The sequence below is a fragment of the Cannabis sativa genome, chromosome 2, assembly GCF_029168945.1.
Source record: "Cannabis sativa cultivar Pink pepper isolate KNU-18-1 chromosome 2, ASM2916894v1, whole genome shotgun sequence".
Taxonomy (NCBI): domain Eukaryota; kingdom Viridiplantae; phylum Streptophyta; class Magnoliopsida; order Rosales; family Cannabaceae; genus Cannabis; species Cannabis sativa.
The window spans coordinates 2,088,747-2,112,678 of record NC_083602.1 but is presented as its reverse complement, the minus strand read 5'-3'; the positions used below and the strand labels follow the sequence as shown (position 1 = coordinate 2,112,678).

Here is a 23,932-nt window from a genome sequence, read left to right as displayed (position 1 = left end):
TTGTGCTTATTTTTAGTTTTATTTTTAATTTTACCACCAAGAGGAGAAGGTTGAAAAATATTAGAATATGAAAATATTATTAGTGCTTATTAGTAATTTGCAAAGAATGTGAAAGTCTATAAATATATAGTTGTGTAGCTATTATTAGATATGAAATGAGATAATAGAACTTTTTTCAATTAGAAGATTAATGTACATTTTACTATTAATAACATACATTATTATAACACAATTATGTTTTACTTACTAAATATACTGACACATATTTTATTTTTATAAAACAAATCGTTCAAATAATTATACTATTTTAATTATTAATTAAAATAAAAAACTAAAATATTAAATAAAACTAACACTACGTGGCTTGGCACGTAACAATCACCTAGTATATATATATATATAAATAGTTACCTTCTTATAACCATCTTTTAACATTCCTTTGAAAGATACTTGGCCTATAAGTGGAATTAAAAATCTGTACCAAAAGAGGAAATTGCATCCACCCAAACAGAGTAATGGGAAGTCCAGCAAGCAAAAAAAGAGTAGCAATAAACACAGACTCACCACTCAACATAATCAAAAGGGCAGCACAAAATGCTATTGTCATTGTTGCAATAGATATGAAAAGTGTAAGAAGTCCTATAACTAACTTTGTGGGCAATGATTTGAGGAAATCTTCTTCAGCATATCTTGATGTAAGCATTCCCAAAAACATTAACACTGAGGCTGTGGATGAGAAGAGTGAAAAAGCATCTGATATTATAAAAATCTTGAACAATTTTTTGTGTTGGAAAATTGGGTAACCTGTGTTTTGGTCATTGCCACCAGGAACTGTAAATGCTACTGCAAACATTATGGTAGCAATTAGAGAACCTACCAAACTGCATGAACTTGCTGTGTCTTTCATCCATTTTTCTCCATTGCTCATTAGCTCTTTGTGTTCTTTTGTGAACAACTCTCTTGGTGTGAGTTCATCTTTGTTCTTTGAATGTAAATGTTTTGGTAAAGTAATTGACTCTATTTCCTACATTACATAAATAAATATATTTATGAGGCTTGTACACATGCATATTTGTAATGTATATTTTTATATGTGATGTATATATAAGTTGCATTTTCAATTTTTTTTATATAACTGTACCTCACTCACACAAGTTTTTGAAATTATAATAATAATAATAATAATAATTTGAAGAGTGTTACCGTTAATTTTTTATTATAATTTTTTAGGGCTCGTTTGGTACGCCGTATTGTAATATATTGTATTGTATTGTGTTGGATTGCGTTGTATTGTATTGTATATTAGTATTATTTAATACAATACAATGTTTGGTATTGACTTGTGTTAATTGATTGTGTAAAGTTATAATATATTTTTAATACACTCGATCCCAACACTAACTACGGGTCCGGGTCGGGTCTGGTCCAGGTCCAGGTCCAGGTCCAGTTCAGTCCGAGTCCGGGTTCGGGTCTGGGTCGGGTCCAGGTCGGGTCCGGGCCCGAGTCTGGATTGGAGATTGGTGTTGACTCTAAATCCTTTATAAATTTTATAATACAAAGCTAATACGTACCATTTATTATGTATTAGATAATACAACATACATTGTATTAAAAATTTTGGTCGTAATAATTAATACAATACATTGCTTTATCCAAACATAGTTTATTTATTATTTAATACAATACGACCCTTATACGGCATACCAAACGAGCCCTTAGTTAATTTCTATACCCAAAAACACTTGTCAGAATATTTTTTTTCAATCTTTTTCATAGTGGTGTTCGTTATGCTTACAGCATCGTCCTTTTAAATTTTTTAAAAATTTTGAATAATTTACAATGTTGAAAATACGTTTAAAGTTTTTTGAACACGCATGATAAATTAGAATATCGGAAATTCTGTTTTTAATATTGTAAACTATTCAAAAAATTTCAAAAATTTACAGGAATGATATTGTAATTATAATGAATACCGCTATGAAAAAAAAATTAAAAGAAATATTCCAACATGTAATTTGAGACGAGAAAATTAACTTAAAAATTATAATTAACACTATAATAATTTAGGCAATATAAATTAAAAAATCAGTCTATTGTACTAATATATTTTTTACCCTTCATGCTAGTTTGATAAAAATTGGTTGAACTATGATACTTCAAAACCTTAAATTATCCAAAATGTTTAAAAAGTTTTTAATAGATGTTTCTTAGGATTAAAATACAGTGAAATTTTATGGTTCATCCCCAAAAATAGGTTTGTTGATGTTCTTTTGTGTTTTTGGTAGGTTGATTTAAGATATTTTACAAATTTATGAGAAATTCAAAATAATTTAACTTACAAAAAATAAAATTCAAACAGTCTGTTACATGTGCATTTTTTTTATTTTATACACATGTAAAATAGACTGCTTTAATTTTATTTTTTATATTGTAAATTATTTTAATTTTTTTAAATTTTACAAAATATCTTAAATAACTATATAATATACACAATTATATAAAAAAAATATTAATATTATATATAATTATTTAGATATCAAAAACACGAAAGAAATGTATTTAGTGCACCCAATTTTTGGAATGCACTGTAAAATCACCTTATAATATATGTACATACCTTAAACCATTGTAGCTCACTTTGCATTTGTAATGCAGCCCCAGGAATTTTATTAAGTTGATTAGGAGGTGCCAACAATCCAGCCATGTGTAACATGGTATTAAGTCCACAATCTAATGATGCTATAGTGACATGTTTAGTAGAAACCCCATGCAGAAGGCAATAAATTTGTGGTTGTCGATACTCAATTGAAGCCATGAAAACATTTCTTCCTATATCATTGTAGTAAAGCACAAGGTGAGGATTTGTTTTTGCTAAACTAACAAACATCTCAACCACTCCTTCCTCAGCACATTTGTAAAAGGCCCCATAAACTGAGACCCCTCTCTTCTTTATCTCTTGGCTCATGCAGTTTAGCAATCTCGACGTGTAATGATGTCGTAATTTCATTTCTTCCATACTTTTTATTCCTAGAAAAAAAGTAAAAGAAGGCGAGACATGATTTTATGGTAATTAAGTGAGCGTCACTTTTGCTCTTACTATAAAGGGTGTCTCTTTTTGGCATGTATAGAAATTATAACTCAATTTTTTATACAACTATAGATATTGTAGTTATAGCAAATATTCACTAATTTTTAAGAAGTTTTGAATAATTTATAGTACCAAAAATATGATTCAAATAGTAAATTGGACTGACTTGATGAATCATGCTTTTAGTACTGTAAAACTTAATGAAATATCTACTATAACTATAATGTATACTATGATAAAAATAAAGATGACTCTGATTAAAAAGAAAAAAATAAAAATGATGCCCTCATTATAATTTTTCCCTTATATAATTAACTGTTATTCGTACCTAAAATTTTAAAGAGAACTGAAGCAAAACGTTGTTGAAATGTACCTATAAAGAAGAATACACAATATCTATTTAGTGATTTTGGATATATATATACTTTTAGTATAATTTTATTTAGTACATGAAATATGATAAATTTCTCACGAGTTTTATTTTGGTTTTCTTCTATGATTTTTGGGATATCATTCGTCCTCGTCCTCGTAGTGTCATGAATATTGGCATCAACATTTTTCGATACATTAATAGTACTCCCTATTAAAAGAAGATAGCTTCTAATGTTAAGCGGGCTTGAGTGCAAAAAAAATAATTAAAGGAAACTAAAATAAAAAATTTCTTAAATAAAAGGGTCAAATTAAAAAAAAAAAATTATAAGATGGAAGGCTAAAACTTTATTAGAGACTTACAGTCGTAAATCCATTGTTGCCAAAAGTTGAGTCGACATCCACTCGGAAATGCAGTAAAGTCTCTGTTAGTAGCGAACGCAAACACGGCATTATGGTTAACCAATTCTGGACAACACTCAACCAACTCCAAAGCCAAATCTGTTGAAAATGAATGATAATTATTTGTCATAATCTATTTGAACCTTTTTGGTATCCATATTATTAGAAATTGCTATACATTTCTACAATACTCAATTAAGTCTAAAATTTTCTACACATTTGTAGAAAATTTACTCTAAACTTTTAGATAATTGTAGAATAATTTAGAATTTTTTAAACATGTGAAAAATATAATAGAAGGTAGGCATTTTTAGAAAACTTTGGTGTAGAAGTTTCTAGTTATGTATGCTTAAGAAATATGTAGAAATGTATGAATAAAATCCTTGAACTAGAAAGATCTAGAGAAAATAATTCTAGCCTCAAATGCTTGAAGGCTAGCAACTATAAATACCCAATTCCAAATTGTAACAACCAACACCAAAAAACCAAGATCCAAATTATCGATAAAGTTTACTACTTTCTCATACAACCCTCTCTTCTAAGCCAAACTAATTTCATATACTAAATCAACAACTACTCATCAGCATCACTACTTCACTACATTACCACAACAAACTATTAACCACATATCCACCTATTCTAAACAAAACCAATACAAATTTATTCTCAAACCATTAGTGGTATCAGAGCTCCGTTCGATCATATCACTGGGCGTAATCTTTTCCACTCGTCAACATGAGTTCGGAGTCTAATCACTCTTCTCTACCTCTTCCAATTTTTCATAGAGAAAATTATGATTTTTGGTCCATCAAAATGAGAACTTATTTTCGATCACAAAATCTATGGAAAATTATTGAAGAAGGAATCACTATTCTAAAAGATGTTACATCTCTTTCGGAAGATCAAAAGAAAGCACTAGAGGATAATCAACAAAAGGATTCTCATGCATTATACTGCTTGCAATAAGCTATGGCAGACAATCTTTTTCCACGGATTATGGGCGCAACAACGGCAAAAGAAGCATGGGATACGCTGCAGGAGGAGTTCCAAGGAACAGTCAAGGTACGGACAGTTAGACTACAAAAACTTAGAAGAGATTTTGAGAATCTTAAAATGAAAGATAATGAGACTGCAAAAGATTACTATTCTAGAACTAAAGAAATAGTAAATCAAATGGGAGCCTATGGAAAAATAATTTCTGACAAGAATATAGTACAAAAGATACTAATTTCTTGTACAGAAAAATATGATTCAATAGTTATGTGATAGAGGAAACTAAAGATTTAGAAACTCTATCACCAACTGAACTTATGGGCTCTCTTGAAGCATATGAAAGTAGACGAGAAAGGCATAAGGAAAGTGAAGCTGAAAATGCCTTTCAGTCTAAAATCAATCTGCGGTCTCAAAAACCAAAAGCTGATGGGAAAAAGACACAAGAAAAATAAAAAGAAAATAACGACAAATATCCTCCATGTGGCATTTGTAAAAGAAAAAGTCACTTGGAGAAAGACTGCTGATTTAAAGGGAAACCACAATGCCAAAATTGTAAAAAAATTGGCCACACCGAGAAAATTTATCGTTTAAAGAAATCCCATCAAGCTAATTTTTCCGAAGAGAAAAATGATGAAAATACTTTGCCAAGCTACAACAGAAGAAGGAAAAGATACTTGGTATCTTGACAATGGTTGCAATAACCACATGACGAAAAATGAAAGCATCTTTTGTAGTCTTGATAGATCCAAGACTAAAGTCAAAATCGGTAATAGTGACTTCATGGAAGCAGTCGACAAAGGCACCATTGTCATTGACACTAAAAAAGGCAAGAGATACATCAATGATGTACTCTTGGTACCCAACATTGATCAAAACCTACTTAGCGTAGGTCAAATGATTAAGAAAGGGTACTCTTTGCATTTTGAAGGAAATTCTTGCACAATCTATGATAAGCAAGATAAATCCTTTCAAATTGCAAAGGTGAAAATGAAAGAAAACAGATGCTTTCCCATACAATAGATATGCAAGCAATGTGGCAATACAAGCGCAAACAGATGAATCATGGCTTTGGCATAGAAGGTTCGGTCACTTTAACTTCCACGGGCTAAAGATCCTCAAGCAGAAGAATATGATGCGAGACCTCCCAACAATCAAGGAGATCAACACAGTTTGCAAAGGATGCATGCTCGGGAAACAACATCGTCAACCTTTTCCGTTTGGCAAAGCTTGGAGAGCCAAAAAGCCACTGGAGCTAGTCCATACTGATGTCTGCGGGGCAATGCGTACTCCATCAAATGACCAAAACAGGTACTTCATTCTCTTCATTGATGACTTTACTAGAATGACATGGGTTTATTTTATGCTACAAAAGTCGCAAGTCTTCGATATTTTCAAAAAATTCAAATCCCGTGTTGAAAAACAAAGCGATCACTATATCATGACAATTAGAAGTGATAGAGGCAAAGAATGCACTTCTAATGAATTCAACAAGTTCTGTGAAGATGAAGGAATGGAGCACCAACTCACTGTTGGATACGCACCAGAACAAAACGGCGTATCTGAAAGGAAAAATAGGACTGTTATGGAGGCAGCAAGAGCCATACTACTAGAGAAAGGTCTCCCAAAATGACTTTGGGCAGAGGCCGTATGCACTGTAGTCTACTTGCTCAACCGATGTCCAACCAAAGTCGTGCAGAATAAGACGCCAATTGAAGCTTGGACCAGACGTAAGCCATCAACAAAGCATCTCAAAGTCTTCGGCTGCATATGCTACAGTCACATTCCAAAAGAGAAAAGAGGAAAGCTTGATGAGAAGACTGAGAAAGGAATCTTCTTAGGCTATAGTACTCAATCAAAAGGTTATCGAGTCTATAGCTTAGAAACAAACAAGCTAATAATCAGTCGAGACATAAAATTTGACGAAGATGATGCATACAATTGGGAGACACAAGAAGTTGAAAGAAAGACGGTCAATATTCCTCTACCGCCAAGACAAGAAACTGATCAAAATGAAGTTCTTACTCAACCAACAACACAAGAACCAATACAAGCTATTGAATCCCCACCAGACTCACCAGTAAGGCGAACAAGACCACTATCAGGAATCTACGAGACATGCAAATTAGTGCTTATGGAGCCAGAAAGCTTTGAAGCAGCTCAAAAACAAGAAGTAGATAAAGATGATTGAAAAGAATGAGACTTGGAAGCTTGTAGATCGTCCACAAGATAAAGATACTATAGGAGTCAAGTGGGTCTACAAGCAGGGCCGGCCCTAGGCATAGGCGGGCTAGGCCCGTGCCTAGGGCCCACACTTTTAAATAAAAAAAAATTATTAGGCTTTTATTTAAGTAAAATTTAAGTGTATTATAAGCAACAAATATTTATAGCTTAATTGGTTGAGGTGGATGGCATAATGTCTAAGGTCATGGGTTCAAATCCCATAACACTCTTTTTTTATATTTTTTTTATATATTTTTTAGGGCCCCAAAATTTATTTCGTCTTGGGCCCATATATTTTCAGGGTCAGCCCTGTCTACAAGACAAAGCTGAATGTAGATGGCTCTATCCAAAAGCACAAAGCAAGATTAGTTGCGAAAGGATACTCACAACAATACAGAGTCGACTACAACGAAACATTTGCACTAGTTGCACACCTCGACACTATTAGGGCTTTGATAGCTCTAGCTGCACATAAGAAATGGAAGATTTTTCAACTCGATGTGAAGTCAACATTCCTAAATGGTTATCTTGAAGAAGAAATTTATGTGAAGTAACCTCAAGGGTTCGTGGTACAAGGACAGGAAGATGAAGTCCTTAGATTGAAAAAGGCTTTATATGGTCTAAAGTAAGCTCTGCGAGCCTGGTATAGCAGAATTGACAGCTACTTTACTGGGCAAGGATTTAGAAGGAGCAAGAGTGAGCCAACTCTTTACATCAAAACTCAAGGTACGAATGATACACTAATTGTCTCTTTATACGTTGATGATCTCATCTACACAGGCAATAATGAGAAGATGATAAAGAAGTTTAAAGAAGACATGATAAATTTTTTTTGAGATGACTGACTTGGGATTGATGCACTACTTTCTCGGGATTGAAATAACTCAAAAAGAAGATGAGATCTTCATCTCACAAAAGAGGTATACATAGAAACTATTGAAGAAATTCAAAATGGAGGGTTGGAAGACTGTATCAACTCCATTAGACAATAACAAAGCTCTCAAGAAGGAAGATAGCTCACCGAAAGCTGATGAATCAAAATTTCAAAGTCTAATTGGCAGCCTACTATATCTAACTGCTACAAGACCAGACATAATGTACGCAGCTAGTCTCCTATCAAGATTCATGCATGATCCAAGTCAAGTTCACTACGGAGCAGCCAAGCGAATCCTCATATACTTGTAAGGAACAAAATTCTACGGAATATGGTACGGAGTTACAAGTGACTCAAAACTTGTTGGCTACACAGATAGTGACTGGGCAGGATCCATAGATGACATGAAAAGCACGTCAGGATATGCCTTCACACTTGGATCAAGAATATTTTCTTGGGCATCAAAGAAGCAAGCAACTGTTGCACAATCATCAGCTGAAGCAGAGTATATTGCAGCAACAATGACTACAAGCCAAGCTATATGGCTCAAAAGAATACTTGAAGACATGTGAGAATTACAAGAAGAAGCTACAAAGATCCATTGCGATAGCAAATCAGCTATAGTAATGACAAAAAATCCAATATTTCAAAGCAGAACTAAACATATAAGCATCAAGTACCATCTCATCAGGGAAGTGGAAGCAAACAAAGAAATCGAGCTCAAGCACTGCAAGACTGAAGAGCAGGTAGCAGACATATTCACAAAGGCACTACCAAGAGGCAAGTTCGAGCTACTACGAGACATGATTGGAGTTACAGAAATGTGTACCAAGGAGGAGTATTAGAAATTACTACACATTTCTACAATACTCAATTAAGTCTAGAATTTTCTACATATTTGTAGAAAACTTACTCTAAACTTTTAGATAATTGTAGAATAATTTAGAATTTTCTAGACATGTGAAAAATACAATAGAACATAAGCATTTCTAGAAAACTTTGGTCTAGAGGTTTCTAGTTATGTATGCTTAAGAAATATGTAGAAATATATGGATAAAATCCTTGAACTAGAAAGATCTAGAGAAAATAATTCTAGCCTCAAATGCTTGAAGGCTAGCAACTATAAATACCCTTCAAGGGTTCCAAATTGTAACAACCAACACCAAAAAACTAACATTCAAACTATCAATAAAGTTTACTACTTTCTCATACAACGTTCTCTTCTAAGCCAAACTAATTTCATATACTAAATCAACAACTACTCATCAACATCACTACTTCACTACATTACCACAATAAACCATTAACGATAAATCCACATATTCTAAACAAAACCAATACAAATTTATTCTCAAACAATCACATATTAGTACTCAATGTCATCTTATATATAATACAAACACTATTTTATATTATTAGGTGTACAATTAAAGTTCCACATTCATTAAAAGTAAAGAATATCATAAATATATAAATATATAATCTATAACAGTTTAGTTTCAAATAAATAATTTGATCTTATAAATATTATTGAAATTCTAATATCCATATGGGACTATCTGATTAGATCGGAAAAGCCATAGTTAGTTAACTTACCATAAAATTGTGAAGTTATACTCCAATAGAGGACATTAGCTCCACGCGCGCCATTGTTAGCCAATAATTGTTGAATTGGGGTAACATTATACAAATATCGAACCATATGGCTCTGTCCATAGGTGAGTGCCCATTGAAGTGGTAAACAACTATGCTCCTCAAGACCACATGCAATACTAACTAACCTATTGTTCTTTCTAACCAAACACTCAGCGATTTTGGTGATTCCACTCCTTGTGGCCGATGCAAGAGCAGTCCATTTTTGATTATCTTCAATTTCTAAATCATTTTCTACCATTTGTGACACTAAATATTCTACAACATCCACATTTCCATTGTTGGCTGCAATATGCAAAGCCGTCTCCTTTGAAATCGGATGTTGTGCTCTCACTATTTCTGGCATTTCTCTAACCAAATCCTGCACAACCTTTAAATTCCCTTCTCTTGCAGCTTCAAACCAATTTTCATGAGCCGATGATGATGATGCCGCCATCATATATTTATCTTCAATCAAATACTTCATTTAGCACAATTATAAATCAAAAAATCTCTTAAAATTTCAACATTTGATCATTTTTTTTATAAAATTTTCAGGCAAGGCAAGAACATTTTATGAAAATGTTTTCATGAAATTTATGGGTTTTTTTGGGAAACTTACAAAAACATTAGAATTTGGGTTAACTTTTACAAAAATACTGTCACACGAAAATGTTTTAAAAAATACTATGTTTTTATAAAACACCAGTAGAACACAAAACAGAACAACTCAAAACAACAGTAGAACAACTATAAAACACCAGTAGAACACTAGTAAAAACTTAACACAGTATACTGCAGTATGAAACTTATAAAAAAATACAGTAAAAATGTAAAAAATACCGTCTGGCAGTATTTTTGTAAAAAAAATGACAAAAGTTAGTAGACGATGTAAATTTTCCTTTTTTTTAGAAAAGAGCCTTATGTTTGCTTGCAGATCTGGATTAACACAGGTTAGGCCTAGAACTTAGAGGAAATTACATCTATACCCTTTTTATATTGTCCTCTTTTATTTTTACCCTCTTTTTTAAAGTCTATTATTTTTACCTCTTTTTTTAAATATTGTATCAATTTTGCCCCTGTCATTTCAAGATACTCTCCATGTGACTCTCTTATGTTAGGGTATTTTGGGTACAATACATATAAAAAGAGGTATGCTTCAAATAAATATAAAATTAGAGGTAAATTTAATTAATTGATTAATAAAAGAGACATTTTTCAACTTACTCCTAAAACTTACCTAATTCAAGGGCCCAAAAACAAAAAATTCATTGAGGAAATTACACTCTATACCTTTTTTATATTGTCCTCTTTTATTTTTACCCTCTTTTTTAAAGTCTATCATTTTTACCTCTTTTTTTAAACATTGTACCAATTTTGCCCCTGCCACTTCAAGATACTCTCCATGTGACTCTCTTATGTCAGGGTATTTTGGGTACAATACATATAAAAAGAGGTATGTTTCAAATAAATATAAAGTTAGAGGCAAATTTGGTCAATTGATTAATAAAAGAGACATTTTTCAACTTACCCCAAATTCATTTACACATATTTTTGAATAATTTTTGTAAATATCACCTTTTTTTTTAAAGGATCCCATAATTTTGCTATTACTTCAGTCATCAATAATCAATGCATTGACAATGACATAACCCATTTATATCAATGTCAATATTTGAATAATTCTAAATTTTGTTAAATTACAAACATAAATAAATCTTATAACTAGATTAGTTTTAGAAAAGAAAAAAAAGATATTTATTTGTCTCACACAAACACACTCAAAAAAAAAAAAAAAAACCTATCAAACCTAAATGTATATATTTTCTCAATAAAAAAAACAAAAATTTATGTATTAAAATAAAAAATAAAAAATCTTGAAAAGCATTTAATGTTTATTTTACTTTTTAGTATATAATAATTTGTATATATTTTCTTATATTGGAACAACATTATATATGTTTGAAAATGGTGGTGTGTACTTATTATTAGTTTAAATAAAAACAAGAAAGTTATTATGAATAATGGGTGGATAGTGAAAGAGAATATAGTAATATCAGAGCACATATATATAATCTAATACAAGAAGTGAACACAACACATAATATATACTCAAAAAATTTGGTATATAAAAAAGAAGTGAAATTTAGTAAAATGTTGTTACTAACCAGAACACCAGATCTGAAAGAGTGAGATGAAATGGCCGGCCTGAGTGAAAAAGAGAAAGAGAAGAGTGAATGGTTATGGTGTTAGTTTAGTGTATGAATTAATTGTTAGTACTGCACCCATTAATATACATGGGTCCAAAGCTAACTAACTATAGCTCAACCCTCTCATCAAGAAAAGAATAGGTTTCTCTTTTTATTTTCATTAACCTTTATGTTTCTGTCAATATGAAGTTTTATGTTTGTAAGCGACATAAGTATTCAGTATTTGTAAAATTTGTAATTTTCTTTCAATTTCATTAGTACAAATTTCGTTTTGAATTGATTAAAATAATATTTAAAAGTAACTGATATTACGTGTTTCTGTCTAGATCCAATGATATAGAATCTAAGCCTTATATGTGTCATATTTAAGACAATAACATAGTCTATACTGACTAATGAGAAAAATTATAATTTTACAAGCATTGGGTACTTATACCGCTAAAAATTAAAAGTTGGGTTTATGCCACTTACAAACTTAAAATTTTGTGTACTTATGCCGCTATTTACCTAAACTGTAATTTTTCTCTAATTTTGTCAGTACAGACTTCGTTTTGAATTTATTAAAAGAATATTTGAAAGTAACTGATACTACATATTTATATCTACACCTCATAATCTAGAATTCGAGCCTTATATGTGTCTTATGCCGCTAAAAATAGGTACTCATGCCGCTAAAAATAATTATTTAATTTATGTCACTTACAAACTTAAAACTTTAAGTATTTATGCTACTATTTACCCTTTTTTTATCGATAAATTAGAATTTTTTTCCAAATTATGACTATTCTAGAGTTTTGTTTTGTCTAAAGAATTTTGTTTTTTGTTATAAATTTTTTTTGTCAATTATACAAATTGTTACAAATATTCATTTTAGTTACATTTGAAACAAATGGGGCCGAGGTCTAATTTTATAGTTTGTGTTTGGGTTTAGATTTGGGGTTTGAGTTAGGTTCCAAAAGGGTTATTTTCAAAAATATGGAAAAAATTATTAAGGTTATGATAAATATGGCATACAAAGTAAGTGTCATTAAATATGGCATTATCTAACCAATCAAACTAAAAATATGGCTTTTTTTTCTAAAAAAAACCATATAAAACATTAAAAAGAAATATGAATTTAAAATTCATAAAAAATAAAAACGTAATTAAATTACTATAAAAAAATATTAAAATTCCCTTCATATTTATTATTTAAAAAAAAATAAAACAAATAATACTATAGTGATTACCGAAGTTGTCACTCGTCCGGAAAAGTCACCGAGTTTATGGCGGCGCCGAAAAGTCGTCGAGTAGCCGCCGTGCGGAAAAGTCACGGTGTTCTTCTTGCGCCGAAAAGTCATAAGAATTAGCATTGTCGCTGGAAAAATCACCAAGAAACTGGTTTCTTGATGAAGAAACCGGTTTCTTAGTGATTTTCTGGTAATTTTACCGGTGACAATGCCAAGTCCGACGACTATTCTGGAGTTTGATGTCGGTGCCGAAAAAGTTGCCGGAGTAGTTCCTAGTGTTGGAAAAACCGCCGGAGTTATTGCTGGCGTAAAAAAAGTCGTCAGAATTGGTATTGTCGCCAGCAAAATCATTAGAAAATCACCAAGAAAGTGGTTTTTTCATCAAGAACTTCACTAAGCAAGTGGTTTCTTCATCAAAGAACTAATTTTGTTACACAACAATAATAAAGATTATGAAAACAAAACAAAAATGATATACACTGAAAATAATTGAAACCAGTTTCATCAATCAACCAAATAGAGAAAAAAAAAATACAAAAAAAATTACCAAGAAACTGGTTTCTTCATCAAGAAATTGGTTTCTTGATGAACAAAAAAAACTAGTTTCTTGGTGATTTTTTCGATAATTTTTTCGGGGACAATGCCAATTCTGACGAATTTCCCAGAGTTTACTGTCGCATCGAAAAATTCACGGAGTATTCTAAGTGTATTAGTCGTCAGAGTTGCTACCAACTCTAGGAAATTCGTCAGAATAGCCATTGTCGTCAGAAAAATTACCGGAAAAATTACCAAAAAGCGGTTTCTTCATCAAGAAACCGAAACCGCTTGATAATTTTTCGGCGACTATGCCAATTCTGATGACTTTTCTGAAGTTTACTGTCGGTGCCGGAAAAGTCGTCGGAGTAGCAACTAACGTCAGAAAAGTCGTCAGAATTGGCATTGTCAACGGAAAAATACTAAGAAACCGGTTTCTTAGACTTCAAGAAACCAGTTTCTTGGTGATTTTTCAGTGATTTTTCCGGTGACAATGCCAATTCCGACGAATTTTCCGGCACCGGCAGCAACTTCGACGACTTTTCCGGGACCGACCGCTACTCCGGCGACTTTTCCGGCACCGGCAGTAAATTCCGGTGACTTTTCCGGCATCAATGACAAATAAAACTTCTTAAATAAATAAAAACATTAAATATGGGATTTAGAAACCTAATTACATATATATGGCATATCAAATACCATAAAAAAATCTAAAAACAAAAAAATACCATATAAATTGGCGAAACTTAAATGTGCCATATTTATCATAAGAACTTTTAAAATCCCATACTAAGTGTAATTTCCTCGTTCCAAAATGGGATCCGAATTGGGGTTCAAAATAAATGAAAAATAATATAAATAGATTATAATTAAGAAAAAAAAAACAAACTTATCAAACAAATTTTAAAAGTGATTAATTTTATTTATTTTTTTTTTTTTTGAATTTTGATTTTCATTTTAAAATTTACAAAGTGAAAAAGTTTTGTAAAGTTTATTTTTAAAAATATTTTTTTATAATTAAAAATATTACCAAACGCACTATAAATTATTTAAATTTTAATTTTTTCACCTAAAACATACAATATTTACCTTAAGAATTCACTTATGTTCTCATCAGCTGGTTTGCCCGAGAGGTTAAGGGGGTAGACTTAAGATCTACTGCACATAAGTGCGCGTGGGTTCGAACCCCACAGCCAGCATTTTTTTTATTTGGTTTTTTATTGATTTTGTAACCATATAAAAATGAGCTAATTAGGTTATTAGACAGGATATTTGAAATATATTGACTATATGTAGTGTCACTAATTGTGCTAGTATCCTCTAATTTTCCAATTGGTCAACTCATTAATGAAGAAATCATATAATTTGTATGTATAAATTGCAACCCTAATGCTGCTGATTTCTCATAATTGATAACTACTTTGGTAATTAAGTATGCAATTCCTAACAATTGATTATGTCTAGAGTTAGTATTTGTACTATTATCTCCTAATATCACACTTGGTTCCTTTAAAAGGAAAACATATCATTTGTATATTGTATTCACAAAACCACATCTTTCTAGCTAATCTTTAATAATTTGAAAACTAAGTTGGTAATAAGACATTAACCAAGTTACTTAGTACAAAAAATAAATAAATAAAAAGATGCTGGCTGTGGGGTTCGAACCCACGCGCACTTATGTGCAGTAGATCTTAAGTCTACCCCCTTAACCTCTCGGGCAAACCAGCCACTTGTTATGACAACCACTTCATTATTTATATATAATGACTTAAACGACGCTTTCACTCAATACGACATGTCGTTTTTAGAGATCACTCCTTTCTTTCTCGAACCTTCTTCTAATCTAATCTAAATCTTCTCATATAAAAAAATCATCACACAAAAACCCAACTGTTTCCTTCTTCTTCCACAAATTTGATCCTTTTTTCACAGACTTAGGGTTTGGAGCTCACTACTTCTCTAGAAGAAGAAGAAGAGGAGGAAAGTTAACAATGGCTGAGCACTTGGCGTCCATTTTTGGGACGGAGAAAGATAGGGTTAACTGCCCCTTTTACTTTAAAATTGGTGCTTGTCGCCATGGAGATAGGTGTTCTAGGCTACATACCAAACCCAGTATTAGCCCGACTCTTTTACTCTCCAATATGTATCAGAGACCCGATATGATTACTCCCGGCGTCGATGCCCAAGGCCAGCCTATCGACCCCCGCGAGATGCAGAAACACTTCGAGGTTAATTTTTGTTTTGGGGTTTTGATTTTAGGATTGTGTTTGTTGTTGTAGATTCAATTGTTGAAAAGGGTCAGAGTGCTTTTTTAGGATTTGTGTCGCTGTTGTTTGATTAGGGGTTTTTCAGTATAGGTCAGATTTGGGTTGTGGTTGAATTAGGGTTTCTTTAGTATAAGTTGATGCTTAATTGAGCTGAATGAGTAGCTTAGGTTAACTAATTATTGGGTGGTGATTTATGGCTTTTGTAATTTGCATGGTAATTTTATTGTTTTTACGTCTATAACATCCTAAAGATCACTAAAACGACAGATTGATTTTAGGTTAACGAGATACAATATAAGAAAACCCTTTTGAAATTTATGATGAAACTAAGTTAGAAACTTTGACAGATGAGAATAATCTCTGTGTTTTTGAGATTGAATATCCCTTTTGGAACTACTTTTTGTTTTACTATAAATAATGTAGTCCCCCATTTAGATTTACAAACTAATGATAATAATGTAAATATTGTTTTTTATATTCATACATGTCAAAGTGATGGAAGGATAGAGTACCCTTTGGTTGACAATGGAATTGTTTAGAATTATCTTATTTACATCCATACAATCGTTGGAAAGTATAGTATAATACAATGTAACACTTGTTTGTTCACAACAGAGAGATCTTTCGAATGTAATTTTTTATGATAATGATGAAAAAAGTTGTTGGTTTACTTGTTCTGATAATGTGGAGTTGTGTGTGGGATTTGTAGGAGTTCTATGAAGATCTTTTTCAGGAGTTGAGCAAGTATGGAGAAATTGAAAGTCTAAACATCTGTGACAACCTAGCTGACCACATGGTATGGAATTTGTTTAATGCTATATTTATAGTTACTTCTTTTGTTTTTGGGTCAGTTTATTTCTGAAATGGATTAATCATGTGTTGGTATTTGGTTTGGCAGGTGGGTAATGTTTATGTTCAATTTAGAGAGGAAGAGCATGCCGCTAATGCACTTAGGAACCTCACTGGAAGATTTTATGCTGGTTAGTTTGACTTCTCTCTTTTGGCTTTACAGTGACCTTCTCTTTTGTGTAGTATCATGTAGGATTCTATTAACTCCTCCTAATTTGGGAATCAATGTACAGGGCGTCCCATTATTGTGGACTTCTCACCAGTGACAGACTTTCGTGAAGCCACTTGCAGGCAATATGAGGAGAATACATGCAACCGTGGTGGGTATTGTAACTTTATGCACTTGAAGAGGATTAGTAGGTAATATTCCCATTTTTCTTCTTGTTCAAGATTTATCGTGCATATTAAATTATTACTCATTTTTTGAATGATCTTCTGATTCAGGGAATTGCGTCGCGAGCTATTTGGGAAATCTCATCGAAGGCACAGCCGCAGCCGAAGCAGGAGTCCTTATCGGCACCACAGCTATGAAGAACGCTCTCGTGGGAGTCGTGGTCATAGCAGCAGAAGGCATGATGATAGGGATAACTACCATGAAAGTCGCAGCAGGAGGCATAGAAGTATAAGCCCTGGCCATAGAAGAGGGCGGAGTGGAAGCAGAAGCCCTGGCCATAGAAGAAACCGAAGTCCAATTAGAGAAGGGAGTGAGGAGAGACGAGCAAAGATTGCACAATGGAACATGGAAAGAGAAGAGAAAGAAAATGCCAATGATGTTGGTACCGATGAAAGAAAATATGACGATAAAAAGCATGACAATGACTATAGGCAAAATGGAGAGGATGACTATGACAACGAGAAGCAGCAGCAGCAGTCTCCTAGGAAGGAAGAATATGAATACTGATTTTTCTAGCTGCTAACGGTTTGTTTCCTCTGTTTACTATTCCTCATAGTTCTTGTCTTCTGCCTGTTTAGGACAAAGTTCTATTTCCTGAAAACTTAATAAATATAGCTTACTGCCCATTTTCCACTGTGCAGGTGGTGTGCAGGTTGACAATTCTGTAAAGTGGAATGTGAATTGTATTTTTTTTCTGTTTTTTTTCCTTCTGGGGGCATTTTACTTGCATGATTGCATTCCTGTCTTGCATAAATTTGATTTTCCTACTTAGTTCAGCCATTATTTTTCCCTGCACTTGTAAAATATCTTTGCATTAGGGGGTCTAAAACAAGCGGACTAGTTTCCTAAAACACTCTCTTTAGGATTTGTGTATTTGCATCTTCTCTTAAGGGTTTGGCTGACATTAAACTGATTGATTTCATTGTCACTGTTCATTTGAATTGCATATTTCCTATGAATTATCAATTGAACTTTTCTTGGAAACGTTGCCCCCTTCTATGATTTTTTTTTTGTTTACAGTAATTCGTTAACACCATTTCCCAAATGTCTTTTCTTCTCTTTTCTTATCATATCTTTAAAGTTAATTTTTTTGTTCGATTCGTGTCTGCATAGTTTACAGTAGTAGGGATTGTGATTACCGCACACCAAGGCTAGTGAAAGATCGAATCCTATCTTTGGATTTAGTTTTTGTGAGATTTTTCCTTCTTCAATTTTAAGGTTTTAGAAATAATCATGATCTTACATTTTGTTTTACAAGTTTTGCAGGTTCAGGTATCCCTGCTTCTCAGGTTCAAGCCATGTTTTCAATTGCAGCTTACCATCGAATTTGTTTACAGGTTGTTGGTGCAGCATGTCAGGAAATTGGAATGCGCAGTTCAGCAGGTTATCGAAAAAAAAAATCTGGTTCTGGAAAGGCACCTTCAACGGTTGATGGTCACCGAGCAGCCTGAGCTATTCTTGTACACCATTACCATTAGCTTTAATCCCTTGTGACGTTGCAGGTTAAGATCATCAGTTGAGTAGGTGTTTGATGTTTATGGACCCAATTTAGTCTTAAATTTTTAGGTCTTTGCCAGCATTGGCCACTGACACTGTTTGCTATTTTTATCTGTTATTATTGTTGTTTCTGCATAAGAGTTATGATATTTGGAACTTATCATCATTGTGTTGTAGAATAGAACTCATTCTATTTAGAGTGGAATTTTGTTTTTAGTGCTTTTTTCATCAAAATCGGAAGAAAGAAATTGCTTTAGGTAGGATCTGATTGTCCACTTTCAAAATTACTGAAAAAACAAAATGAATCACATCTGAATAAGATATCCTTAGGGTAATGCAATATTTGATCTTTGTCGTTGTCGTGATATGATAATATTAATTAGTGGTTAGAATTAGTGTTGTACATACGGGTTTGGCTTTTTCGGCACAAAGTGTCAGGCACGGTATGTCGGGGTGTTTTTTGATTCACATCTAATATTTTTAGGCTAACTACTTGAGGTTAGTTCAACTGGTCATTGAAGGATGTGTGTGTATTGTAGGTTTTAAGTTTGAATCTCGGATTATGCATTCTAATATATTAACGCTTAATTTAAAAAAAAAAAAAATGTTTTTAAGCCTATTTAGATGTGATTTAATTATATATTGGATGTTAAATTTTATTATTTGATTTGATTTTAATTAATTTTAGTCATTCAATTGATTAGATTGGATTGATTCTATCCATGAGATGTATTTTTATATATATTTATTGATATAATTTAGATTTATTTAATATGTCAAACTTAGTATTTTTTAGATCGAATTAGATTCGTTCAATATTTTAGGTCCAGCTTGGATTGGATTGGATCCATCCAATTTAAGAAAAAAAATAAAATTTTAATATTAATTTTCATGTATACATATAAATTTTACGTATAACGATATAAAATTTAATTACTCATTCAAATTAAATGAAAATACTACTTATTTCGATTAGATGTTGTATGCATTAGATTTTTGGACACTCCATCCACTACTCGATTCATCACAATTGGATATTTAATGTTTGGTAATCGGTTGTAATTGGATCGGTCGATTCTTATTGGATTGGATCAATTTATCCACACTCCTAACTGTATGGCACGAAAAAAATATTAGTTTATGCACGACATGATACGAAAATATAAGCTTAGACACGATACAACAAGCTTGCAAGCACGAATAAAATAGTTTGAGAAAGTCAGATGTTTGTTGAATAGTGCAGTGTTAGGAAAATTGTTTTATTTAGGGTAAAGCTTTGAAAACTGTATGCTATTTCATCAATAAGTGTTCTTCAACAACACTAAAATTTAAAACACCTCAAAAAGTTTGGACAAGTCATGCACTAGGGAATTGATCACTTAGAGAATCTTCGGTGCAATCACAGATAAGACAAGATAAGCTAGAACCTAGAACTTTAAAGTGTTGTTTCATTGGGAATCCAGAGGAATAGTTACAAACTGTTATGTAGTCTTCAATGAGTGAAATGGCCATGAAGAAAACATCAGAAAATGATGCTCAGACAAAAAAAAACACAGGTAGTGTTCAAGTACAACTTGAAGAATCACAGAATGAGACACAAGCTAAAAACACATAACAATCAAAACAAATTTCGTTTCACAAGACTGTTCTACATTAAGTAGCAAATTCAGTTCCAAGTACCTATTATGACGTTAATTGCAAAGATAGAAAAGAATTGTCTTGGAAATATTGATGAAGAGATAACATTACTCAAGAAGAACAAGACATAAACCACCTAGAACAAGACCAATTGGATCATTCCCATCTGTTGTAAAATTGATATAATTATCTCATTTTATTCAACACTTCGATATTCATCCATATAACAAAGTTTTATTCAACACTTTGATATAATCTCATTTGCCAAGATTTTTAAGTTAAAAGTAGTAATTTAGTATAGATTGAGTCCTTTATAATTAAGTTGCAAAACACTAATTAAGTTGCAAAACACTAATTATCTAAGTAAACATATCTCGAAAGGCAAGAGTAAGTAATCTTAATAAAAAATACTCAAGACAATAATAGTAAGAGTAGGCATAACAACAAAAATGTAAAGATAATATATAATACGATTGAGTAAAAATATCAATCCATTGAAACCTAAAACAACTTAACATAAAATTCATAATACTTGTCCCAAACAATTCATTCCACCACCAAAAACACCATCATCCCTTTCCTATAGCTTTATGTCAAAAATTAAAATCCAAAAGCAACCTCTACTCTCTCTCCATCTTCAGATCTCAAGCATGTTTTGCCTTAGTGTGAGACTCGAGCGCTTTATCGGAATTAAAACTCCTGATACATTATTCAAAAAAGTTAGATAATTTACTGCAAAATAATCATACAATCAAAAACGATTTCAAAATTCGGGATCCCAAATCTTACTTGGAGCAAGTTTTGCAAGAAACGTTGCCAGCAGATTTTGGGGTCTGTTTCGATTTATCAGTTGCAGGTGTGGCTGGAGTCTTAGCTGCAGACTTCTTTGAAGGGTGTGGGGTACTAACATGAGCTACCTTCTTACCATCTGTTAAAAAAAATCATTAAGAACATTGGATGAGTATACAACAATATCACTAAGAAAAAGTTCATTAAATGATGCAGTTATTTCGGTTTTAATGCATAAAGCTTCAATGAAAACACCATATGTAAATGAAGGCAATACCAGATTTGGGAGAAGCTGCTGCTTTAGATTTCTTTGAAGAAACAGGAGTCTTCGAAGGAGAGGCGGCTGGCCTTTTCTTGGACACTTCAGGCTTCAAAATCAAAATAAAGAATACTAAAAATAAGAAACTAAAGCTAAAGCTTAGATCAAAACAAAAAACACATTTACATCAAACATGTATAGGAAGTTAATTACCTTCACAGGGGTCTCTTCATCATCTTCCTCATCGCTGTCACTGTCGTCGCTGTCATCACCATCAAGCATGTCCTGCAACCGAGAATTAAAAAAAATGATTAATTAAACACTTCTATAACAATCATCATCAATCAGGTCTATTGAGGATTTTAGTACAAGCCGGGACAATATATACCTCATCAGAATCACCTTCTGAATCAATTTCATCAGAATCATCAGAATCAGAATCATCACTGTCATCTTCTTCATCATCTTTGCTTGGCTCCACAACCTTAACTTTAGCCTTTCCTGAAGCTTCAGGTTTGGCAGGAGCAGCAACACGTTTACCGGCTGCGGCCTTAGCAGCTGCAGGTTTAGTAGCACCTTTGCCTGCAAATAAGTATCAAAACAGTTAGATAAGCAAAATTAATACTCCTTATGCACAAACCAAAGTTAAACAAAACACTAGAATAATTTAGAAAAATGTGACACCAACCATTTTCAACAGCAGTTACAGGGACTTCTTCTTCCTCATCGGATGAGTCAGTCATAAATTGCCCTTCCTCCATTTCATCTCCCTCAGTAGGAGCAACAAAGAGTCAAGGAAAAACAAATATTGAATAAATAAAAAACAATGCCTTACAATGTGCATTGTAAAAATGAATTCAAAACCATAATATATAAATATCTAAGCAAAGGATATTATGGTCCAGTAGGGGCTTGATACCCACACAAATGAATACTCCCATTTTTCCAGTTGTGTGACAATTCAACCTCTTGATCAAAAACCAAATCAAAAGTCACTTGTGGGAACTTGTCCAAGGAAAGATTTGCCAACACAAACTTCTGGTCCCCAACTTTAACGTTAAGATAGACAGTTTCACTTCCTTTACTTTTGGTCTCACCCAAAACAGCCTAAAACAGTAAAATAAATAAAATCAATCAAATAAATTTCTGATCAAAATGGCATATATCTGCAGAGAAAAAAAAAAAACAGTTACCTGAGAAAGGTGGATAACCATGTCATCATCAGGCTCAATTTTAAGTGGCTCTCCAGCCTTAATTTCAACACCTAAGTGAAACAACAGAGTTAAGAACATCAAAATATATCAACAAAATGTTCAGAGAAACTAAACAAAAGCCTAATAAAAATCATAATAAATATAAATATCACACAGAAATAGAGAAACACAGAAAATACTAAACCAAACAACAAAACAAATGAAATCATACAAGATTAAACACGAACACATAACATCATAAACCCTAGAGGCTATAAAATAATAGAAGAATATAAACGATAATAAGGGAAGAGAAAGAGGTTTTACCCCAGAACTCCATTGCAGCAGACGAGTGTGAAGAGAAAGGAGGCGCTAGGGTTTTGGTAGGGTTTTGGGAGAGAGAAGAAACAGTCAAAGAATTGAGCAACGAAAGAGGCGGAAATCGAAGGTTTTGAAGGGTTTCTTATAAACAAGTTGCCGCGCCACTCTCTTCTTCTAGGGTTTTCCTTTTTTTTTTTTTCTTTTAATTAAAATATTATTTTGTATGGGCTTGGGCCTCTTTTCTAAGGCCCATTTCGTTTCCGTTTGTGGTTTTGGGAAAGTAAGCAAATAAACACTTTCTGATAAGTTCTTCCAACGGCTTATATTCAATTTTAGAAAGAAAAAAATATATTTGGAATTTTTTTATGGTAAATATTATTTTGGAACATTTGTTTTGTTAAATAGCAAATTGAACTATGTATTTTTTAAAATAGTATTAAATAGTACCATGAAATAACTTAATATAAATAACTATGATAAAATTGATTACATTTTTTATATTTGTTCATGTCATGAATTATCTTCAAGATAGTTATATTAAAATAAAAATTGAGTTCAGGTTATTATTTATACTATTTTGGAAAATATATGGTCTATTTTGTTATTTACCAAAACAGAGTGTCCAATCAATTATTTTTGTAAAAGACAGGGTACAAAATAATATTATCCCATCTTTTTATAAAATTCTTTTTTATATTCTTATTTTTTTGTTTTGACTATTTTGGATTTATTTGAGTTTTTATAGTTAGAGTATTAGTTTGCTTTGAAGTGCTTTTACTAATTTTAAGAACTACACTTAGTAACCAAATTGATCAACTTAGGCTAAATGCTGATTTTGGTGATTAATTTTAACTTTTATACAATTGAAAAAATATAATTTTAAATTTAATAAGCAAATTGTTGATTTTCTTTTAACAAAAAAAAATGTTGATTTTCTATATATTTAATTACAAAATTGATAGAAAGTCTTATGTAACAATTTAGAAATACTAATATGGTTGATTTTGTAATAATAGAGCTCTTGTGTTTGGGATGGGGTGTTTGCCGATGATTCTTTTCTATGTTAATAGAGATTTGCCTCTCCTTTTCTGATTTGGATATTTGGGCCATTAAGAAATATGTATAAAAATGTAGTTTGTTTTGAAAAGAGATAATTATATAAAATACTATT

At 32.1% G+C, this 23,932-nt stretch overlaps 3 protein-coding genes and 2 non-coding genes across 9 annotated transcripts; 2 read left to right on the top strand and 3 right to left on the bottom strand.

Annotated features, from left to right (window-relative positions):
* Positions 1-372: 372 nt before the first annotated feature.
* Positions 373-11,908, bottom strand: LOC115718545 (uncharacterized). Of its 2 annotated transcripts, none has more exons than XM_030647342.2 (7): positions 11,747-11,908; positions 9,543-10,059; positions 3,821-3,958; positions 3,561-3,668; positions 3,417-3,461; positions 2,618-3,027; positions 373-1,024 (listed from the first exon to the last, which is right to left on the bottom strand). In XM_030647342.2, exons 2-7 carry the CDS (start codon positions 10,036-10,038, stop codon positions 416-418), a joined length of 1,806 nt encoding a protein of 601 aa, XP_030503202.2. In that variant the 5' UTR covers positions 10,039-10,059; positions 11,747-11,908; the 3' UTR covers positions 373-415. The 2 variants fall into 2 exon arrangements, with proteins under 2 accessions (XP_030503202.2, XP_030503201.2); XM_030647341.2 differs by having other exon boundaries at positions 9,543-10,046; positions 11,747-11,907.
* Positions 11,909-14,667: 2,759 nt separating this feature from the next.
* Positions 14,668-14,750, top strand: TRNAL-UAA (transfer RNA leucine (anticodon UAA)). Its single transcript has one exon. It is a non-coding gene; the product is annotated as a tRNA-Leu (tRNA).
* A 448-nt stretch (positions 14,751-15,198) lies between these two features.
* TRNAL-UAA (transfer RNA leucine (anticodon UAA)) lies at positions 15,199-15,281 on the bottom strand. The gene has a single exon. It is a non-coding gene; the product is annotated as a tRNA-Leu (tRNA).
* Positions 15,282-15,394: 113 nt separating this feature from the next.
* LOC115718907 (splicing factor U2af small subunit B) lies at positions 15,395-18,777 on the top strand. Of its 4 annotated transcripts, XM_030647725.2 has the most exons (7): positions 15,415-15,782; positions 16,531-16,617; positions 16,720-16,801; positions 16,904-17,030; positions 17,115-17,589; positions 17,706-17,716; positions 18,402-18,777. In XM_030647725.2, exons 1-5 carry the CDS (start codon positions 15,546-15,548, stop codon positions 17,569-17,571), a joined length of 990 nt encoding a protein of 329 aa, XP_030503585.2. In that variant the 5' UTR covers positions 15,415-15,545; the 3' UTR covers positions 17,572-17,589; positions 17,706-17,716; positions 18,402-18,777. The 4 variants fall into 4 exon arrangements, with proteins under 4 accessions (XP_030503582.2, XP_030503585.2, XP_030503583.2 ...); XM_030647722.2 differs by lacking the exon at positions 17,706-17,716 and having other exon boundaries at positions 15,395-15,782; XM_030647723.2 differs by lacking the exon at positions 17,706-17,716 and having other exon boundaries at positions 18,331-18,777.
* A 1,860-nt stretch (positions 18,778-20,637) lies between these two features.
* Positions 20,638-22,962, bottom strand: LOC115719367 (histone deacetylase HDT1). The gene is made up of 9 exons (XM_030648380.2): positions 22,768-22,962; positions 22,441-22,511; positions 22,143-22,354; positions 21,936-22,021; positions 21,636-21,829; positions 21,461-21,532; positions 21,266-21,356; positions 20,989-21,127; positions 20,638-20,898 (listed from the first exon to the last, which is right to left on the bottom strand). Exons 1-9 carry the CDS (start codon positions 22,778-22,780, stop codon positions 20,844-20,846), a joined length of 933 nt encoding a protein of 310 aa, XP_030504240.2. The 5' UTR covers positions 22,781-22,962; the 3' UTR covers positions 20,638-20,843.
* Positions 22,963-23,932: the final 970 nt, after the last annotated feature.

Excerpts from the sequence above, each read along its gene's own strand:
- LOC115718545 (XM_030647342.2), bottom strand. The coding sequence starts at position 10,038 with ATGATGGCGGCATCATCATCATCGGCTCATGAAAATTGGTTTGAAGCT. Across the intron at positions 3,959-9,542 it reads TATAACTTCACAATTTTATG|ATTTGGCTTTGGAGTTGGTT; the intron begins GTAAGTTAACTA and ends CATTTTCAACAG. Across the intron at positions 3,669-3,820 it reads GCAACAATGGATTTACGACT|GGAGTACTATTAATGTATCG; the intron begins GTAAGTCTCTAA and ends TTCTTTTAATAG.
- LOC115718907 (XM_030647722.2), top strand. The coding sequence starts at position 15,546 with ATGGCTGAGCACTTGGCGTCCATTTTTGGGACGGAGAAAGATAGGGTT. Across the intron at positions 15,783-16,530 it reads AGATGCAGAAACACTTCGAG|GAGTTCTATGAAGATCTTTT; the intron begins GTTAATTTTTGT and ends TGGGATTTGTAG. Across the intron at positions 16,618-16,719 it reads ACAACCTAGCTGACCACATG|GTGGGTAATGTTTATGTTCA; the intron begins GTATGGAATTTG and ends TTGGTTTGGCAG.
- LOC115719367 (XM_030648380.2), bottom strand. Across the intron at positions 21,830-21,935 it reads TGTAACTGCTGTTGAAAATG|GCAAAGGTGCTACTAAACCT; the intron begins GTTGGTGTCACA and ends ACTTATTTGCAG. Across the intron at positions 21,533-21,635 it reads CAGAAGGTGATTCTGATGAG|GACATGCTTGATGGTGATGA; the intron begins GTATATATTGTC and ends TCTCGGTTGCAG.